Source organism: Electrophorus electricus, chromosome 5 (assembly GCF_013358815.1).
Source record: "Electrophorus electricus isolate fEleEle1 chromosome 5, fEleEle1.pri, whole genome shotgun sequence".
In the NCBI taxonomy this organism is placed as follows: domain Eukaryota; kingdom Metazoa; phylum Chordata; class Actinopteri; order Gymnotiformes; family Gymnotidae; genus Electrophorus; species Electrophorus electricus.
This window is the reverse complement of record NC_049539.1, coordinates 12,862,209-12,880,389: the sequence shown is the minus strand read 5'-3', so window position 1 is coordinate 12,880,389 and position 18,181 is coordinate 12,862,209. Positions and strand designations below refer to the sequence as shown.

Genomic DNA, 18,181 nt, shown 5'->3' with positions numbered 1-18,181 from the left:
AGGGTATCTACATTGTTCCTTTGTCTGCTGCCATTTTGATGCTAAGTTTTTGTATTTAGTGTACATATTTGGCTGTTCCCTGTTGTTATAAAAGATGGACATATTATTTTTTTTGGGATGATCATGTTAAGATTATGATTTAGGTGTAAGTATGGTATTTACCAAGGGTAATACACAATGGAACTGCACCCACGTGTGCGTGTGAGTGTGTGTGTGTGTGTGTGTGAGAGTGTGTGTGTGTGTGTGTGTGTATGTGTGTGTGTGTGAGAGTGTGTGTGTGTGTGTGTGTGTCATGCACACGTAAAACAGGGGTTAGGGAGGGTACCCGTCCCATAAATTAAAACAACTGAATGCCAAAGGCAGTCTCCACGGTGACCATAGCAACTCTACAGCTGAGAACCAACTAAGAGTGGACTTCAGAGTTTTCTACAATGCAAATGTTCAACTTGTGTGTTATAAACCATGATGGAGACACACAATGTAGTGAAGAGGATCTGACTAGAAACTTAGTGCTCCACACAGTTATAATAAGGCCATGAGTAATGGTTAGTATAAAATAATATAATTAGCTATGACTAGTATTCACCATGACAAACTTCTACTCTAAAAGGTTGCTTCATGCTCTGAGAGCCAGAGACAGACAGACAGAGCGTGCGAGCGCCTACCTGTTGGCCAGGCGGAGCACGAAGAGTTCGAGGAAGGCGGAGTCTATGAGTAGGTTCTGGTCATCATGGTGAAGTTCAGCGAATCCTGGAAGCCGCTCCGCCCAGCAGCGCGTGACCTCCATGGAACCGGTGAGGATCCGGTAAAACAGTTGGATCTGCTGGGCCTCAGCCACACCTCCTACCTCTACTGTACTAAACTACAGAGAGAGAGAGAGAGAGAGAGAGAGAGAGGGAGAGGGAGAGAGAGAGAGAGAGAGAGAGAGGGAGAGAGAGGGGGAGAGAGAGAGAGAGAGAGAGAGAGAGGGAGAGAGAGAGAGAGAGAGAGAGAGAGAGGGAGAGAGAGAGAGAGAGAGAGAGAGAGGGAGAGGGAGAGAGAGAGAGAGAGAGAGGGAGAGGGAGAGGGAGAGAGAGAGAGAGAGGGAGAGGGAGAGAGAGAGAGAGAGAGAGGGAGAGGGAGAGAGAGAGAGAGAGAGAGGGAAGGACAGAGAGGCATATACAGGAAGAGAGGGAGAGAGAGAGAAGGAGACAGGGAGAAGGATGTGGAGAAATGGAGAAAGAGAGGGAGAGAGAGAAGGACCAACAGAGAGAGAAAAAAACTGAAAACATCAGAAATGTATACATAATTTCACACATCCTGTTTTTACATCATGGTTCACAATACTTCATTAATTCACTATGATTTCAACATGGAGCAAAAAAAAATGAATTATGTTTCATTAATTATGTTTCATTCTCTCACCCCCCCCACATACACAACCACGCACGCGCACACACACACACACGCACACACACGCGGGTACCTGGCTGTAGTCCAGTTCTCGGGGTATGGACTGGGAGTACACCCTGACGAGTGCATTGAGCAGGCTGACGGGGGGTGACGGAGGTGAGCTTTCAGGCTGCAGCGGGCTCTTTGGTTTGGACGGCAGACGACCTCTCCTCCCTTTCAGGTTATCTGTGCGCACCACTGTCACACACAGACACACACAGGCATCAATTAACAGGCCAACGTAGCGCAAAAAAACAAATACAAATAATAACTGTAACCCATCTGTTTTACACGTATTGGCAACATCACGGCAGTAATTACAATCGAGCTAAATCTTAGGCACATCGAGGTTCTCAGCACAATGAAAGATTCAAATAAGCGCGTCTCGCTGTCCCGCTTTGCATAAAAGTGACTCTAAATAACCAGTAGAGGGCACGTGAGAGCTGTGTCGTTGTCCGAGGCTTAACGGCATATCGAGAGGGCAAACGGGAGAGGATCAGGGCTCAGGACAGTGTCAGAGATCCCATTACACCGATCACCGGACTCATGAACACATATGTCGTTCCTCGCAATTAAGACCGTCTCTCAAATGCCTAGGCCACAGAAGTAGGCACTGCTCTGAAAGGACCTATACATGCCTTTGCCCTGTAGCGGTTCATTACGGCAGCGGATCAAACATGATTACAGAAACGCAGTGTGGGACGCTAATGTTGTCATAAACATCTCCATTATCGCTTAATTCACTGTCGCATTCAAAACGCGGCGACCGGACCACCTGCGCACTAAAGCGCTATTAGAGCATATATCCTCTATGTCGGGAGTAGCGCGGGTGTGTGTGTGTGTGTGTGTGTGTGTGTGTGTGTGTGTGAGAGAGAGAGAGAGAGAGAGAGAGAGAGAGAGAGAGAGAGAGAGAGAGAGAGAGAGAGAATCTATCTGTGTGTGTGAATTTGAAGTGATTAAGGTGAAGACTGTCCGTCTCTTCTGTCTCGTGCCTCTCCAATCACAGGTCCAGATGGGGTCATATACGCGGCTCATAGCCTGATAATTGCCATGATAAATAGTCAAGCAAGCAAAGATCGTGGATAACTACCGCGGGGACTACTATTAACTAGGAATGGTGTGTGTGTGTGTGTGTGTGTGTGTGTGTGGGGGGGGGGGGGGGGGGGGTCTGTTTCAGGGGTCTTACCTTCCTTTACCATGCCTACACTGAGACACTTCTGGAAGCGGCAGTATTGACAGCGGTTCCGTCTTCTTTTGTCCACAGGACAGTTTTTACTGGCCAAACACACGTACTTCGCATTCTTCTGCACTGTCCTCTGTAGCCACAAAGAATAGAGCGGGCGGGGGTGGGGTGGGGTGGGGAGGGGGGGGGGGACAATAAGTCAACTAAACACTTTATTTATTTAATTTCGTCCTTTTTTTTTTTCTTCCGCTAAGAATTCAAATGGAAGCTTCCAGGTCATATTTTTAATTACAATGTGAAAAAGCTCAAGCTCCATCAGGATAATTTGATAAAATTAATTTCCCGACATGCTCAGCCTGCAGGAGGGACAGTTTTATTAGCGGGAGCCGCTGACAATGAGGATCAGCGCAAAGCGTGCCGAGGCCGTTCCCGCGAGACAGCCCGCGCCGCGTGATAAAATTGTTTGTGAAGCTCGCGGGTCAAGCTCGTGGCACCTCGGGGTTTTGGCGGATAGCGCCTCTGCGCGAGCCCTCTGGGGGTTGTTTTCTCCTCTGCTGGGTCCGCGCGATTATTACTGACCTTATTAAAACGAAATCAAACCTATCTGCGCGCAACTCCCACCAGAGAGAGAAAATATACACAAAAAACCCAAAACAAAACAAAAAGAAAAACACAGAACGTACTAAAAGCGCGCCGGCGGAACGGTTTAAAGTAAGGAGGTGCACACGCGGGGACAGCGGCGCTAAACGCTGGGTCCAGGGATGAATGCGTGGGACCCTCCAGTTCCGCGATGAGTAGGAAAACGTCCAAAACAAACATACAATTTTACGGGAGACATCTGCGGCCCATTTGATCGCACGGTAATAACACAAAAAGACTTTAATTACTGAAACAGAAACGCTACCGGTGAGGGTGGTAAGTTAAGGGTACAAAATAAAACGTTAGCACGCACCTGATCTTTGGCGGTGGTGCAATGTTTTCATTAACGTTTCCTTAACCCTTTTCCGTGTTTTCACGGAACTGATTTCTTTGCATCCTTCTCCCCACCTCATCTTGCGCACGGTTAAGAAAAATCAGCTCGGGCGGCCGCTGCCCACAGGAAATGAGTGAGACCAACGCTTTCTGCGTGACTTTCCTGGGGAAACCTTAATCAACAGGTGACGAGTCTCTCTATGTTCCTATCACATCACGCGCGCCGAGCCTAATATACAGTGTCAGTATTCATAAAACAACTCTCCTACTTCCCTTACATTAATAGGACGTAACTCGAAACCCTGGCGGGGGGCCTGGTGTTATTGACCATTGTGATTTAATATGAAAGGGTTCCTGAGTGCACACACTCGTACAGACCCCGACATAAACAAACAGGCAGCAAGTCTATAATGCAAATATCTAGCAGTTAATCCAGTTTACAAATTTTCTGTTTGTACATGCGCCTAAAATAATTTCGAAATCGCGTGAGTTTAATTAAGAACTGAATGAACGTGAGCGCATCTGCTCAGAAACATCTAACTGATAGCCGCATTACGAAACCCCTTAGTTTGAGTCAGTCAGGCTTTTCGTTCCATCATATCTAGCAACTAGCGCTCGCAAAGCCATCGTGCGTGCGCACACGCACAGCATCATTCCAAGTCTAAACCTCGCATGCTTGAACTATACATTATGCACGTGAGACACAAATCGATGCTTAAACACTCCCTTTTAATAAAGACCCCTTTACATAAGACAGGAGCATGGTGGTTAAAACCATCCTTTCATAAGTTTATATGGTTTCAGAAGTTCATATGTATTGGTTTGCACTGAATTCTACACAATATCCAATGAATGCAGAATGTAGATCATAGAAGACGTTCCTCATATTGCAAATAATCACACTTCTACCCTACAGAAGTTGGAAAACAATCTGTGACATACTTTAAGCAAACAAACCAAAATGGCAAAACCCAAATCAGTGTCTATAAGTGTCTGGAAATGTCTATGCACACACACGAATGCCACGCAACACACGCGCACGCACGCACAGACACAGACACACAGACACACACACACACACACACACACACACACACACACACACACACACACACACACACCCCACTGTGGTTCAGTGACCAGAAGTGTCTTGGGGCTTGAAAAGACAAGTGACTGTGGATTCATGACGTGTAACATGTGCTAATGGCCCCCACTGCCCATCCAGACCCCTTAGGGACCCTCTTTCCCATTCTCCTCTCTTCCTTCTCAAATCAGAGATTATCAGACCCCTCCTCCCCAACGCGCGCACACACACACACACACACACACACACACACTCACACACACCCCTCTGGGTGCGTAATTAGAAATGTGTGTTTGTTCAAGAGGAGAGGTGGAACTGGGTCATCATTAATTGGTTAAGTGTGCGTGCGTGTGTGCGCGCAGATGTGTTTTAGATACTAGCCATGACCGTGTTTCCGTTCCATATCTCTGTACATCTTCGTTTGTTAACACATTCAGTCCTGTGAACCAAACTAATTCTGCATGTGTTTCATTTTGCTGAATCTCCTTAATCGCATTGACACTATGTACCCACGAAGCACACGTTCACACACTCACGCACACGCGTAATTGAGTTAAGATCTGAACCTCTGAAATAAGTCCCGTCCTTTCCACGCTTATGGGGAAGTTTTGTGAATGAGCTAGTATATCTTGCTTCTCAATTGGGTAAATATTCTGAATAAATATTCTCATGCACGGTACACTATGACTCACCGTACAAACTACAAGCCCCAGGGCTAAACCGAGAACAACGTGAAAGAGAGAGAGAGACAGAGAGAGAGAATGGAAGTGCAAAATGTACTGATATGTCGTGCCATTATTTCACTAAACGTAGCAGTAAAACCACAGTGCATATTTATAAGAAGCGCATTTGCCGTTAAAAAAAAAGTTGTTTCTGCATATTAATGGGCACAAAACGAAAACCCACAATGAATAACCAATTAAAAATGGAATAATTTGAGGGTAAATATGTATGGCCAATCCATTAAGTACAATATTTTGTGTTCTAATGTATTTAAAATAACCAGGAATATTCAAAAATATAGTATATATAAGCTTTCTTGACTGAAAAGACATCATTAGGTATTTTAAAAGAATGTTAGTCATCTGTCAAAGGAAATGGGCAGCTGTGCAAAAACATTGCATTAAAATTCACCCACTAATGTTTGTATTATGTGTTAATGTGTTGGGGAATAATTAAATAGTTAGTCAGTGTGAGTGCAACTGAGCGTGTGTGTAAGTATGCTAATTGTCAGAACTGCCCAGTGTATGAACAGCACATATGTGTGTGTGTGTGTGTGTGTTTGTGGGGAGGTGGGGGGTGGGAGGGTTGGATGTATCTTGTGGTTACTAAAGCTCCAGGCCCACCCACCCCAGGTTTTTATTAATTACTAAATAAAAATAAATTGTGAAACTAATTGAACAGGGGTAAATTATTCCAGTTCCAGACTACAGGCAATATTCAGTTATCTGTGGTAACCTCCTCTCTCCTGCTTTCCCCCTCTCAGATTCTCCCCTCACCATATCTCTCTGTTGTTCCACCCTCTCCCTCTCTTCTCCCTCTCTCTCTCTCTCTCTCTCTCTCTCTCTCTCTCTCTCTCTCTCCCTCTCTCTCTCTGTCTCCCTCTCCCCCCCATCTCTGTTAACTCACGGCCTTTTAAAAGAAAGAAAGAAACAATCCTATAAATCAGGATCAGAATAAATTTATTTGTAATTTTTGTCTGCCTTTATTGCCTAATTTAATTTTCGTCTGGGATAAATACAGGTTTTATTTTTTCTGTGGTTGTTTTTGTCTCTAGTTAAGGCTCTTTAACATTTTACTTTGGCCTACCACACATGATTGATTCTGTATGTGTGTGTGTGTGTGTGTGTGTGTGTGTGTGTGCACTCCTGGCCATAGCTCCCGGCTGCTGTATTTTAAGTGTGCGCCACTGTCACACCTCTTACTGGTCGTCGGGGGAGACGACCCTCACAGGCGCCGTGGCAACCGCTGGTCAGACAATTTGTGAGAGCACTCAGGCAAACACACACAGAGACACAAACATACATGTGTACACACTCTTCCAGAAGCACTGCTTTTTAGGAAAATGCTGAGCAAAGCTATGTCTTGGTTTCACCTCAGATATAATGGCATGGCTACTTTCAATACAAGCCGCAGGTTTTCCAAAGGAAGCTGTTATATAACTTAATAACATCCATCCACTCCTAAGCTTGAGTGATACTATATGGATTCTTAAAAGGCTTGCACTTGTAAATTTGAAGAGATCATTTTGCATGTTAGCTCAAATACACACACACACACACACACACACACACACACACACACACACACACACACACACACACACACACACACACACACCCACACACACACACACACACAGCACTTTTCAGCACATCCTTCTTTTAACGTAGTAGGCTGCAGCCTTGGTTAGAAAGCATGCCGAGTTTGTAATAATAGTGGGTTAACCCTGAGCGCCACGCTCTAGAGAGAGAGTGAGGCACAGGCAACAGCCTCTTCTGACAAGAACTCCATTCACACCACGCACACCACTAATCAGCACTAATGAATACACAATTAACAACGCCTACCATGGTGGCTTCACCGCAGGAAAAACAAACTACACCATGCTGCTACACAGACACACACACACACACACCCACACAAACTCACACACACGCCATCCAGCAAGGCACACAACAACACACAGCGCAACCACTACAACTGTGCATTTCATACAATGCAGAAAAACAGACATACACATATGAAATTCAGAACATTGCAGCAAAACACGACCAGAGGCCTGAGTAACTGTGTGTGTACAGCTTCCCCTATGAGCGCTGCACATGCAAACTGTCTGTGTATGAACTGTGTGCGTAGATGTGATTGCGTGAACATTATTCTTTCTGCACTCTTTTTTATGACAATTACGCCATTTGATCTGTTTTTTTTATTTACTTGCTTACTTATTTACTTATTTAAAATTGGCAACACATCATATTTCTCCAGCCCTGTGTATTTAACAAAACGTATTCTACGTAGTGCGTGTTTGACCAATTACGCCCCGTGCGTGGCCACTGTGTTCGGCGGGCGCTGTGTCCGTGTCCGTGTCTGTGTCTGTGTCTGTGTCCGTGTCCGTGTCTGTGTCCGTGTCCGTGTCCGTGTCCGTGTCTGAGACTCATACCTTAAAGAAGCCCTTGCAGCCTTCACAGGTTCGAACCCCGTAGTGCTGGCACGCGGCGTTGTCCCCGCACACGGCACAGGTGCCCTCCCCAGAGCTGGTCCGGCTGGGTGGAGACGGGAGCCCTTCAGCCAGCAGGGACGGTGGGCACGACCCCATGCTCAGCGAGCGGAAGGCCACCGCACTACCCTTGCCCACACCGAGCGGGTACATGTGGGCGTGCGCGTCCAGGCTGGGCGGAGCGTGTGAAGAAGAGGAGGACGACGACGAAGAGCGCTCGGGGTGGAGCGGCAGGCCCAAGGGTGGCTCATATCCGGCGGATGTGGGGGGCGCCGTCTGCTCGTAGAAGTGGGGGAAGCGTGGGCCCTTCAGGGTACCCTCCATGAGGCAGGGTTGGGGCACGGAGGGCAGGCCGCCGTGGGACTCGTCCCACAGGAAGGAGCTCCCGGGCGGGGCAGAGTGTAGCGGTGTGGTGGGGGTGGAGGGAGGGGATTGCTTAAAGTACATGGTGCCGGCGGTCAGGGTCTCGTCCGACATGGGCATGGGTGGGTAGCTCTCCTCCTCCTTCTTGATGACAGGCCTCTGTGGCGGCAGCTGGTACAGGCACGAGGGCTTGGGCTCGAAGCCGCCCTCCACAAACACGTTGAAGCTGGGCAGAGAAGTGGTGGCGGCTGCTGCGGAGATCTCCCCCCCGCCTAGCTCACACTTGCCGTAGTCTGTCGGCATGAGGTCGGTGCTGTAGTCGCCGTGATAGCCGAAGGACTGGGCAGAGTAGCTGGACCCGGGGTGTGCAGGGCCATACTGGGCCTGAACGCACGGCATGTCTAGAGAGAGGGAGGGGGGGGGGGGGGGGGGGGAGGGGGGGGGAGAGAGATAGAGGGTGAGGGGGGTGGGGTGGGGGAGAGAGAGAGGGGGAGAGAGAGGGAGAGGGAGAGACGGAGAGAGGGAGGGAGAGAGAGGGAGAGAGGGGGAGAGAGAGAGAGAGAGGGGGAGAGAGGGGGAGAGAGAGAGAGGGAGAGAGAGAGAGAGAGACAGAGAGAGAGAGAGACAGAGAGAGAGAGAGAGAGAGAGAGAGGTGGGGGGAGAGAGAGAGAGAGAGAGAGGGGGAGGGAGAGAGAGAGAGAGAGAGAGAGAGATAGAGAGAGTGAGAGAGCGTGGGGGGGGTGAGACAGAAAGATGAGCAGAAACAGGTGTATTCGATGTTAGCACAATGTTTTTGTTTAATTTTACCATTAAAAGTAAGCAAAATACAACACTGTTCATCATAGCTTGAAGTTAGTAGAGTTAGTATAGATATACATTGCCCTGGAAACATGGGTTAGTGTGAAACATAAACACATACCCTGCAGCCAGAAAGGAATCGGACAGTGACACATTTCTTTTGACTCTGTACTCTAGCACACCACATTTGAACTGAAGCATTAAAGCTGAAGGGCATTGTGCTAACTTTAATACGCTCACGTTTATATTGGGTGAACCCTATATAGGAACTAGAATCCTTGTTATATGCAGACTCGCGATTCAAGGGAAGCCAAGGATTGCTCAGGAGTGTTTTTGGCTAGCTTTGCGACATTGCATCATTAGTTAATTCACCACAGACATAACCAACATTCTAGAGCTAATTATAGATGTGGTATAGTGCTAACCAAACGTGTGAAGTTAACTCTAAAATGTGGCCAGAGCTAACCAAACATCCAGAGTTAATTTTAGATTTGGCATAGAGTTAACCAGAGAATTATAATTAACTCAAGATGTGGCATTTGATTCAGGAGTCTGTCAAGGCTGTCTCTCAAAATGAGGACCAAAGAAATGTCAGAGTCAGTTAGCAGCCTATCACGAAGCTGACAAATCAGAATAAACCAATCGGGGAGATATAGTAAAAGCAATAGATGAATAAAAAACAGTGATTTGGTACACTGCTGAGAGAAACAAACACACCAGTGAGCCTAGCAAGTGCAGAGAGCCTGACAGACCACAAAATATCATATTGGTTAATGAGCATAAAGAAGGGCTGCTGAATGGATGAAGAACATTATCTGTGTTCTTCATGGTGGTCTGGGTCTGTAGGACATGGTGGTCTGGGTCTGTAGGACATGGTGCTCTGGGTCTGAGGAACATGGTGCTCTGGGTCTGAGGAACATGGTGGTCTGGATCTGTAGGACATGGTGCTCTGGGTTTGAGGAACATGGTGGTCTGGATTTGTAGCACATGGTGCTCTGAGTCTGAGAAACATGGTGATCTGGGTCTGTAGAACATGGTGCTCTGGGTCTGAGGAACATGGTGGTCTGGATCTGTAGGACATGGTGGTCTGGGTCTGTAGAACATGGTGCTCTGGGTCTGAGGAACATGGTGCTCTGGATCTGTAGCACATGGTGCTCTGGGTCTGAGGAACATGGTGGTCTGGGTCTGTGTGGTAGCCAAAAGAACTGACCATGATCTGACTACTGTAAGCAGTAGCTGGGTTCATTATGAACCATTATGAATTATGAACCAGCTAGATGTCTCTGACCCCCAGGCGCTTAAACATCACCTGGCAGAAGGACACTTGGGTGACATGGTGGAAGGTCCGCTACTGCACAGGCCAAGCCCTGACCAGTACCCTGTTGAGCCTGCGTTTCACACACCGTAGACCAAAAAAAAAAGCAAAAAATCACTCTCAACAGGCATGAAGAAGAATGCAAGACGAACATCTCTGTTGTGCTGTGATATCGCTCACTGTTTGTGACATCAGCTACAAAGTACGTGCAACCAGAATGCTAGAAAATTTAATGTAAGATTATGTTCATTTGTCCAATTATTTATGGTCCCCTCAAAAGGGGGAGAGGGTATGTCTAAAGGGAATCTATGTGGTTCACCCAATATAGAGTTAAATGCCCTTGAATTCAAGTTAACATTCTGACTTTTATCAGCATTGGCACTGTTGCATTTAAAATCCACTTTGCAGAAACTATCGGCAAACACTGTGTCACTTCCCAACTTCTTATGGACTGAGCCCTGTGTGAAATAGCACTATACCCAACACGCAAACCCACACATACACACACATACAAACACAAACACAAGCACACACACACAAAACACATGTACACACATGCACATAAACACACACACACACACACACACACACACACACACACACACTTGCATTGACAACGCTGGCGCATCTTTCACTTTAACTGCTTACACGCGTACATGCTTCAGGTCTTATTTAATACCCGCAAACTTGCATATTAAAAAAGGAATTATAATAGCAACCTATCGTCATTGTATTCTATTTATCAACCGTATGAAAGGACCTTTGTTTTTTTAAACTGAGATTTCCTATTTCGGATCTGGAGTGCGCTTGAGGAAACCTAGCACACCGGCGCGTGCTACAGGCTTACATAACCTACAACTGTGCATCTCGAGACAGTTGTTAAAGTACCTATGTGCGTAACCAACCTCTGAGCGTGTGTGTGTGTGTGTGTGTGTGTGTGTTCCTGTCTATGCGCCTATTTGACTATTTCTCTTAGGCGGGAAGAGTACACAAACCGGACGTCCCATTGACGCTACGCTCGCAGTAATGTCGTCTGGCGAGTTCGTAATCCCTGCGCCTCCCACACGTCATTACTGTTTCACTAAATCAGGTGACCTGTCAATCATAAACACCTCTTTACTCTATGAAACACCTGAACTCTTTGTTACAGTTATTGCCATAACGTCTGATAAGATAACGTTTTAAAATTATAGATTTGGTTTTTATTATAGGCTGTTATTTTTGATAAACTTGTTTTTAAAACGAATATGCTTACATGCTATACATTTTTGGAATGCGGAAAAAAAAATAGGTTACGTAGAATTATTTAGAATGTTTATTTAATAAATATTTAAATTAAACGTAATTTAATAAACGTTTAAATATTTAAATTTAGTAAGAAGGAGACTATAGGAAAAAAACTTAGGTTCGCTGAATGCAAGTGCAAGTGCCAATGTAAGTTTAAAATAAATAGTCAAGCGTTAGCGTGCGTGTGGCTAGGGGTGCAAGACCCTTTGTCGTCATGGATACAGAAGGTCTGAAGTCAAACTGATAGATGGAGGATTCCAAAAGTGACTCAGACTTTCTTTCTGCAACCCCATTGACATCATAGAAAAATTACTTTCCTCTATCTCTGTGTGTGCGCGTGTGTGTGTGTGTGTGTGTGTGTGTGTGTGTGTCTTTTTTGTGTGTTTATTCAGTTTAGCAATGTCCGTGTAAATTCAACAATGGAGATTTTACTCTGCACGTGATTGAGCGCATCCAGCACCCTGCCCGACTGCGTCGCGTTCTCGTTTCAAAACCAAACCAAACGTGATTCGCAAAAATAACTTAACTACTTCAGCAGTATCGAATTCTTTCATTCTCCTCCCATCTCATGCTTGCAAAGACGTTTCTCTTAGCCCAGTACACACATTTGCAAAATACAGACACCCATAAAACAGCGGAATACCTTTGGAATGTATGCTAAAAAATAAATATAGTTTTATGCATGAAACAGCCATTTCATAAAAAACTATGAGGAAAGTTTAGTTTATTTTTAACTTAACCACTGTAAATCATCTGACCCCTACTTCTCTCACGTGCAATGACAATGATGTAAACTATTGCAATCAAAATCACAGTCGTAGCACACATATAAATCCACACCAACAGTGTCAAAACGGAAAGGCAGCTTCAATTCAAACACACCACCAGGCCAGCGCGTGTATAAGTGCATGAGTGGGTGCGCGCGCGTGTGCATGTTTGTGTGTGTATGAAACAGACAGCCCCAGACAGTGAGACACACAGGCGAATTGAGGGTGGCTTATAGGCACGAGAGTTTCTAACCTCGAGGAGTGCATTTTAGATGGACAAAATGCAGCTGTTCCACTAAGTGTGATCGCCTGCTCATTGTCAGAGTGCCATAGATCTAACAAACAAAAGATCAATGACACGTGGGAATAAATACACACAGGCACACAAATATGATAGCCTAATATGAAATGTTGATGAAGAAAATGAAGACCAGTGGAATACATAGGCCACAAAAACACAGGCGCAAAGCACAGTCTGTTTCCGAGCAGAAGAGAGCATAAAACATCAAATGATTTTAAAATAGGAAATATCGGGCCGTGAGGGGAACCGCAGCGTTGGGCATCGTTTGGTGCTATTACAGAAAAAAGCTTATGCTCACTCCATATATTTACACCTTTTTTCAAGCCTCGCGTTACCACAACCCAGCGCTGCGCTACCGACCCACATGTTTGCCTATATTGTTTGGCTTTACTCTCTTTTTGCTACCAATAAGTACTTTTAGGTCTGTAAAAATCACAGAAGAAGATCTCAGCAATAGTCAGACTGGTATCCGAACAAAGTACGATTGACTCATTTGTATTTCTGCACAATTACGCACACCACCAAAACTTCTCGATAGTTCCTTAATATTAACTCTTCCGTTATAAAATTAACGGAATCAACCGAATTTTATTGACAGTACAATAGTCTGATACAGAAAATGTATTTTTATTGAGGTAGGCTTCTTTTATATACGAAATGCGAAACAATATACTGCTCTCCAGATGGCTATCCCAAGTATTTCGACTAATATTCAACCTGTAAGTGTGAGCCCAACATTCCAACAGTAAAACAAAAATATTGGTCCTATGCAAGCATAAATTATTATTCATATATTTACAATTAACCGGTCAATTAAAATTTCTATCATTAAAGCTAAGAAGTGGAGTTGTTGCATTTTTAAGAGTGAAAAAAACGAACGGGTAGCACAATAGCGCAAGAATTGTCTCTCGGTACAAAAGTACATTTTCGAAGCGAAGTTACTTTAAAAAGGTTTGTGGTACCTGGTTGACCTTTTGCTCGCTGAATCGTGGTTGGTTTCCCGGGTGGAGATGGCAAGTGGCGCGGGTTTAGAGCTGTTTCAGCTCGCGAAGCGGTTGAGGTATCCGGTAGCCGGGGTTCAGAACTCGGCTGCAGGCGCTCTTCCGAACCGGAGTCTGGAGACAAGGAGTATAGAATACATCAGGACATAAAAAATACATTCTCTCTCTTTCTCACACACACACACACACACACACACACACACGCGCGCGCGTGCGCGCACACACACACACCAGAAAGACAAGTGGTTGGGTTTTTTTTTCCATAGAATCATGAAATTACGACGGTTATCGATCTATAAATGAAAGAGCACAAAAAACATAAGGCACGAAACTAATACCCCCACAAGCTACAATTTATATCCCGGTATGACTACTCATAAGCCACAAAAGCCAAAGGCAGCTGTGCGCAACACAATCAAAGTGTTGCGCGCATGCCTCCAGAACTACTGAAATTATTGTTACATGAGTACATGTAAACACCAGAAACAAGAATAAGGCACGAATAAAATCAAATATACTGTGATGTTTAGCTTCTGAATATACATAAATATACGGTTAACAGTTTTTTTTCTTTAAGTGCACTTTAAATGATTAAAATAAATCAATAAAGACCGAAGTCCTTAAAATAAACAACAAATAAAAAATAAAAGGTTAAGCAAATCTTATGTCCGGAGAAATCCCTGGATCCTGTCGATTTACAGCACCTTATAAAACAAAACTTGAGAAGGTGCACGAGAGTTAAATGACCCGTCAACTTTAAAAAGAACATTACTCAGAAAAATGATCTCGTATTACTCTTGAACTGCAACAGTCGAGGAAATAATCCATTTCATATTTTCCTCAGGATTCGGAGATTCACAAAAGTTGCGGGTTATCAATAAGGATCTTGAGTTGCCCGGTGTTTTGCGCTGTTATAGCGTATAAATGACGATGCCTATCTGTTCTAAATAGTAAACAGTTATGTTATTCACCTGAGCACTCACCGATTCTTTCACTTTCCGCGTCGTCAGTCGACTAAAGCTGTACGCGCCATGGTGGAGTATTTTAAAGCGACTAGCGCCCCCTCTCTGACAGACTGGTTCGTACCTCACCGACCAACAGCAACTGGGTACAATACAGAACCATGGCCCAGATATTTATCCCAGTTTCCAGTGTACCCGTTTCCATAAGGTAATACCCAGTATTCTTTAACCTTTATGAGCGTTGCAAAATGATTTGTCCAGTAAGTGTATTCGATTGTCTTTGTTACAATCATCGCAATACAGGCTGTAGTAGATGTTTCTGGAGGAAAAAAAAATGTTTTATTGTGCAAGAGCAGGAAAATAATGATTCCCTCCCCTCAACGCCACCTAAAAAAACACACAAGTAGATCAGAATGTTTGCGTTTGAGTAATACGTTTTAATCATTCGTGTATGTGTGTTGAAAGAGTTTGTGTGGCCGTGTCTGTGCCTGGACGCCCGGGTTCACTCGCGCCCCGGTAACCTAGAGAACCGTAAGAGAGCCCTTAAGCACGCGCTTGGTGAGAGGCGCTCGGGTCCTTGTTCAATAAGCACGCCAGAGAGAGGCTTCCCAGCAAACAGACGACAGGGGGAGAGGGTTGAAAAAAAGAATGAAAAAAACACCTTCAAGTACAGTAAATTAGCTGGGTGAACTGGACCCAGTGGAACAGTCGGCAAGCTAAATGGAAAATTATAGGGTTTTTTTCTTCTTTATACTAGTTGCATCAGCAAACGGCATAGTGCCTTCTGAGCTCATACGAAATACAACTTTTATATTCCAATATTGCCTGGAAAAACCTATTGGGCGTTATACAATGATGTTTGGTGACGCTCACTTGATATGATTCAGGCTGTGAAGATCCCAGCCTTGTCCTCCTCGGCCTTGGGTGTCTGTGTGTATGTATGTGCAAGCATTAGTTTATTATCAGCCGTCTTGTAGTAACCCATATTGATGAATGAGTCCCTGGATTACAAAATATTCTATAGTTTTGCATAGTGTTCTTAACCGCGCTATCGACAGGGCATACGTGGGCTTAGCGAAGGTCCAACATCATTCGGACTCCACGCTCTCTAAACTCAGCCTATAGTTCGCTACCAGGGTGCCACATGTGTCATCGACCTCGTGTTTAGGTCAGAAAACGTCATAGAAATACACAGAAAAAGAAGAATAGACCAACAAATAGCCGAGACTGGCTACTTTTTCTGAGACAAGAGTGCACGTTTTTGGTCGGCGTGCGTGTCTGATCACCGAGCGTTCGTGCGCGCGCACTTTTTATCAGGCTTGGGTAAAAAGAACGGAGCTCGTAGTACTCTCTCATTCAAATGTGGCAAGCCAAAGAAACCTTGTCAGTTCGGTCACATCACGCAACCAACCAACCAACCAAACAAACAAACAAGCAGACATTGTGCACGCGGACAGGCTTTTAAAAAATCTGAATCGCGAAACCGAGCGTGTGCCGTTCTACCATTTGAGAAGGCGCATCTCACGAGAGCTCTGCCGGCCCCACTGCATCTCGCACCGGGTTCATTGAGTTAAGGAAAGCGGCATCCCATTTCCATGACAACCGGTAAGAATACGATACATTTCGCAAATTAAATTCAGATTCACACCTATTCGTCTGCCAGGAAGACACCGCATACACCAGAGCTCGTTCGTTTTACTTCTCTGCGAATCAAGTGTTCAACAGGTCCCCATATTACGAGAGACTTAAAAGTTTTTAAGCCGTATTAAGCTATTATCACAAAAATATTAAACGTATAGAGAGCCGCAAGCATGCTCATACACCACTCCGCGTGTAGTCAATGCGTTTTTGTATAAAAGTATAAAATAAGTTATTAAAAAAGTACAAGAAAAATGTCTACTTACTTGTTTGCTGTAGCGGTTCCGTCTTTACATATGTTTTTAAACCCCTAATAATTCCCTGTGCATGTTCAAAACAATTTTGCAAAAATAGAAAGTGGCGATGAATGAAGTAGATCGTATTGTCGAAAAGATGATGATGTTCCCTCAAAAAAATATTTTGTCTCTTTTTTTCTTTTTTAAATAATCGTGAAAAAAGTACTCCGTGGTCTGGTCGGCTCCACTGTAACCGGTTCGGTATTAGTACAGAAGATGCGCTGAGCTAAAGTTGCAGTGTGCTTTTGTTTATGTGTCGCGCTGAGAGGGAGAAAGTCTAATAGCACATTTATGTGTCTGCCTTCTACATAGCTAGCCTGGTATGCGCTACGTCAATGTGACGCCATGGGAGAGGTGACGTCGCGCTTGCACTGTAGCGCACCCCCCGGTCAGCTCACTGGTACAGTATACACATATACTCCATGCCAGAGAGAGAGAGAGAGCGAGAGAGAGAGAGAGAGAGAGAGAGAGAGAGAGAGAGAGAGGAGAGAGAGAGAGAGAGAGAGAGAGAGAGAGAAATTGGTTTTCTGATCCAACGACGACAGTTTCCTGAAATGGCGCAGCAGAGCGTGTGATTAAAAATGTCTTCGCATTGCAAATTTCCACTGTCGCTTTAGTCGACTTCAGAGTGTTTGCTAGATGAAGATAGAAGGCCAAAAATACATTAATGCCTTAATATAGGCGATTACGTACCATAAAATAGCTATAACAAGCTAATATTTCAAACACAATACGCAGCCTACTTTTATTTTGATAGGCCACGGCAAGTTGATAGAATAGGTCTTTTGCGTCTCCAGAAGGATGTTGTTGCTACTACACTAAATGAAGTCTGACTACAAATGATCTTGGTCTGTATATTCTAAAAGGCTTAAATGTATCAAAGCCATTAACAGTGATTTGTAACTCCCACGTAACGTAGGTTTACCACCAATGCAAAAACGTATGGGTCCAGTAGCCGTGTACACCGAATGCATGTAAACATCACACAAAGGTGCAAAAGCTGCTTATTTGTGCAGTTCAGGTGTAGGCTGCTGCACATAGACAAGCCTGTTCAAGTCTAATGGCACCAATTACAGATACCTAGGTGTTTGTTGCCGACAATTCTTAAACAGTGTTGCATTGGTGACATTTTACAAAGGTTAAGTATTGATTCTCATTTCAAGACACTGTAACTGATCAGATGTTGAATTTCTTTGCAATATAACAGAGCTTTTATAGTATTTACTTAACTCTCAGAATTTAAACACGCTAATATAGACCCACCAATTTCGCTAAAAATCCTATTTCAGGACGCCGCTTTAGAATGATCAGTTTATATCTAATTGAATAAAGATTTTAAAAAGGGTCACGGCGTGCGCATTAAGTAAGTAATTAAATGTACACAGTACTACCCCAAGTCCCAGCAAATCAACGACAGCCAATCACAAGACACGTAATTCCTTGGCCACGCTCTAATTCTGGCCAATGATCAGCCCCCGGAGGCGGGGTGAGGGCTTGACGCACTGAGGCGCGTGATTGACGCAAGCGATGTTACTAAATTTAGCAGCGGGCGGCCCGGCGGTG

The 18,181-nt window shown here is 44.8% G+C and overlaps 1 protein-coding gene across 4 annotated transcripts in view; it reads right to left on the bottom strand.

Annotated features, from left to right (window-relative positions):
- Positions 1-16,878, bottom strand: part of nr4a3 (nuclear receptor subfamily 4, group A, member 3) — a 22,582-nt gene extending 5,704 nt beyond the window's left edge. Inside the window, exons 1-7 of one of the 4 annotated variants that reach the window (XM_035526072.1) lie at positions 16,589-16,878; positions 13,684-13,836; positions 12,674-12,755; positions 7,834-8,654; positions 2,618-2,747; positions 1,466-1,629; positions 666-862 (exon numbers count right to left, since the gene is read on the bottom strand). In XM_035526072.1, coding sequence (XP_035381965.1) covers positions 666-862; positions 1,466-1,629; positions 2,618-2,747; positions 7,834-8,654; positions 12,674-12,737 — 1,376 coding nt within the window. In that variant the 5' untranslated portion in view covers positions 12,738-12,755; positions 13,684-13,836; positions 16,589-16,878. Of the gene's footprint in view, positions 1-665; positions 863-1,465; positions 1,630-2,617; positions 2,748-7,833; positions 8,655-12,673; positions 12,756-13,683; positions 13,837-14,705; positions 14,743-16,588 lie in introns of those variants that run through there. The other 3 variants (XM_035526073.1, XM_035526074.1, XM_035526075.1) reach the window with 3 other exon arrangements.
- Positions 16,879-18,181: the final 1,303 nt, after the last annotated feature.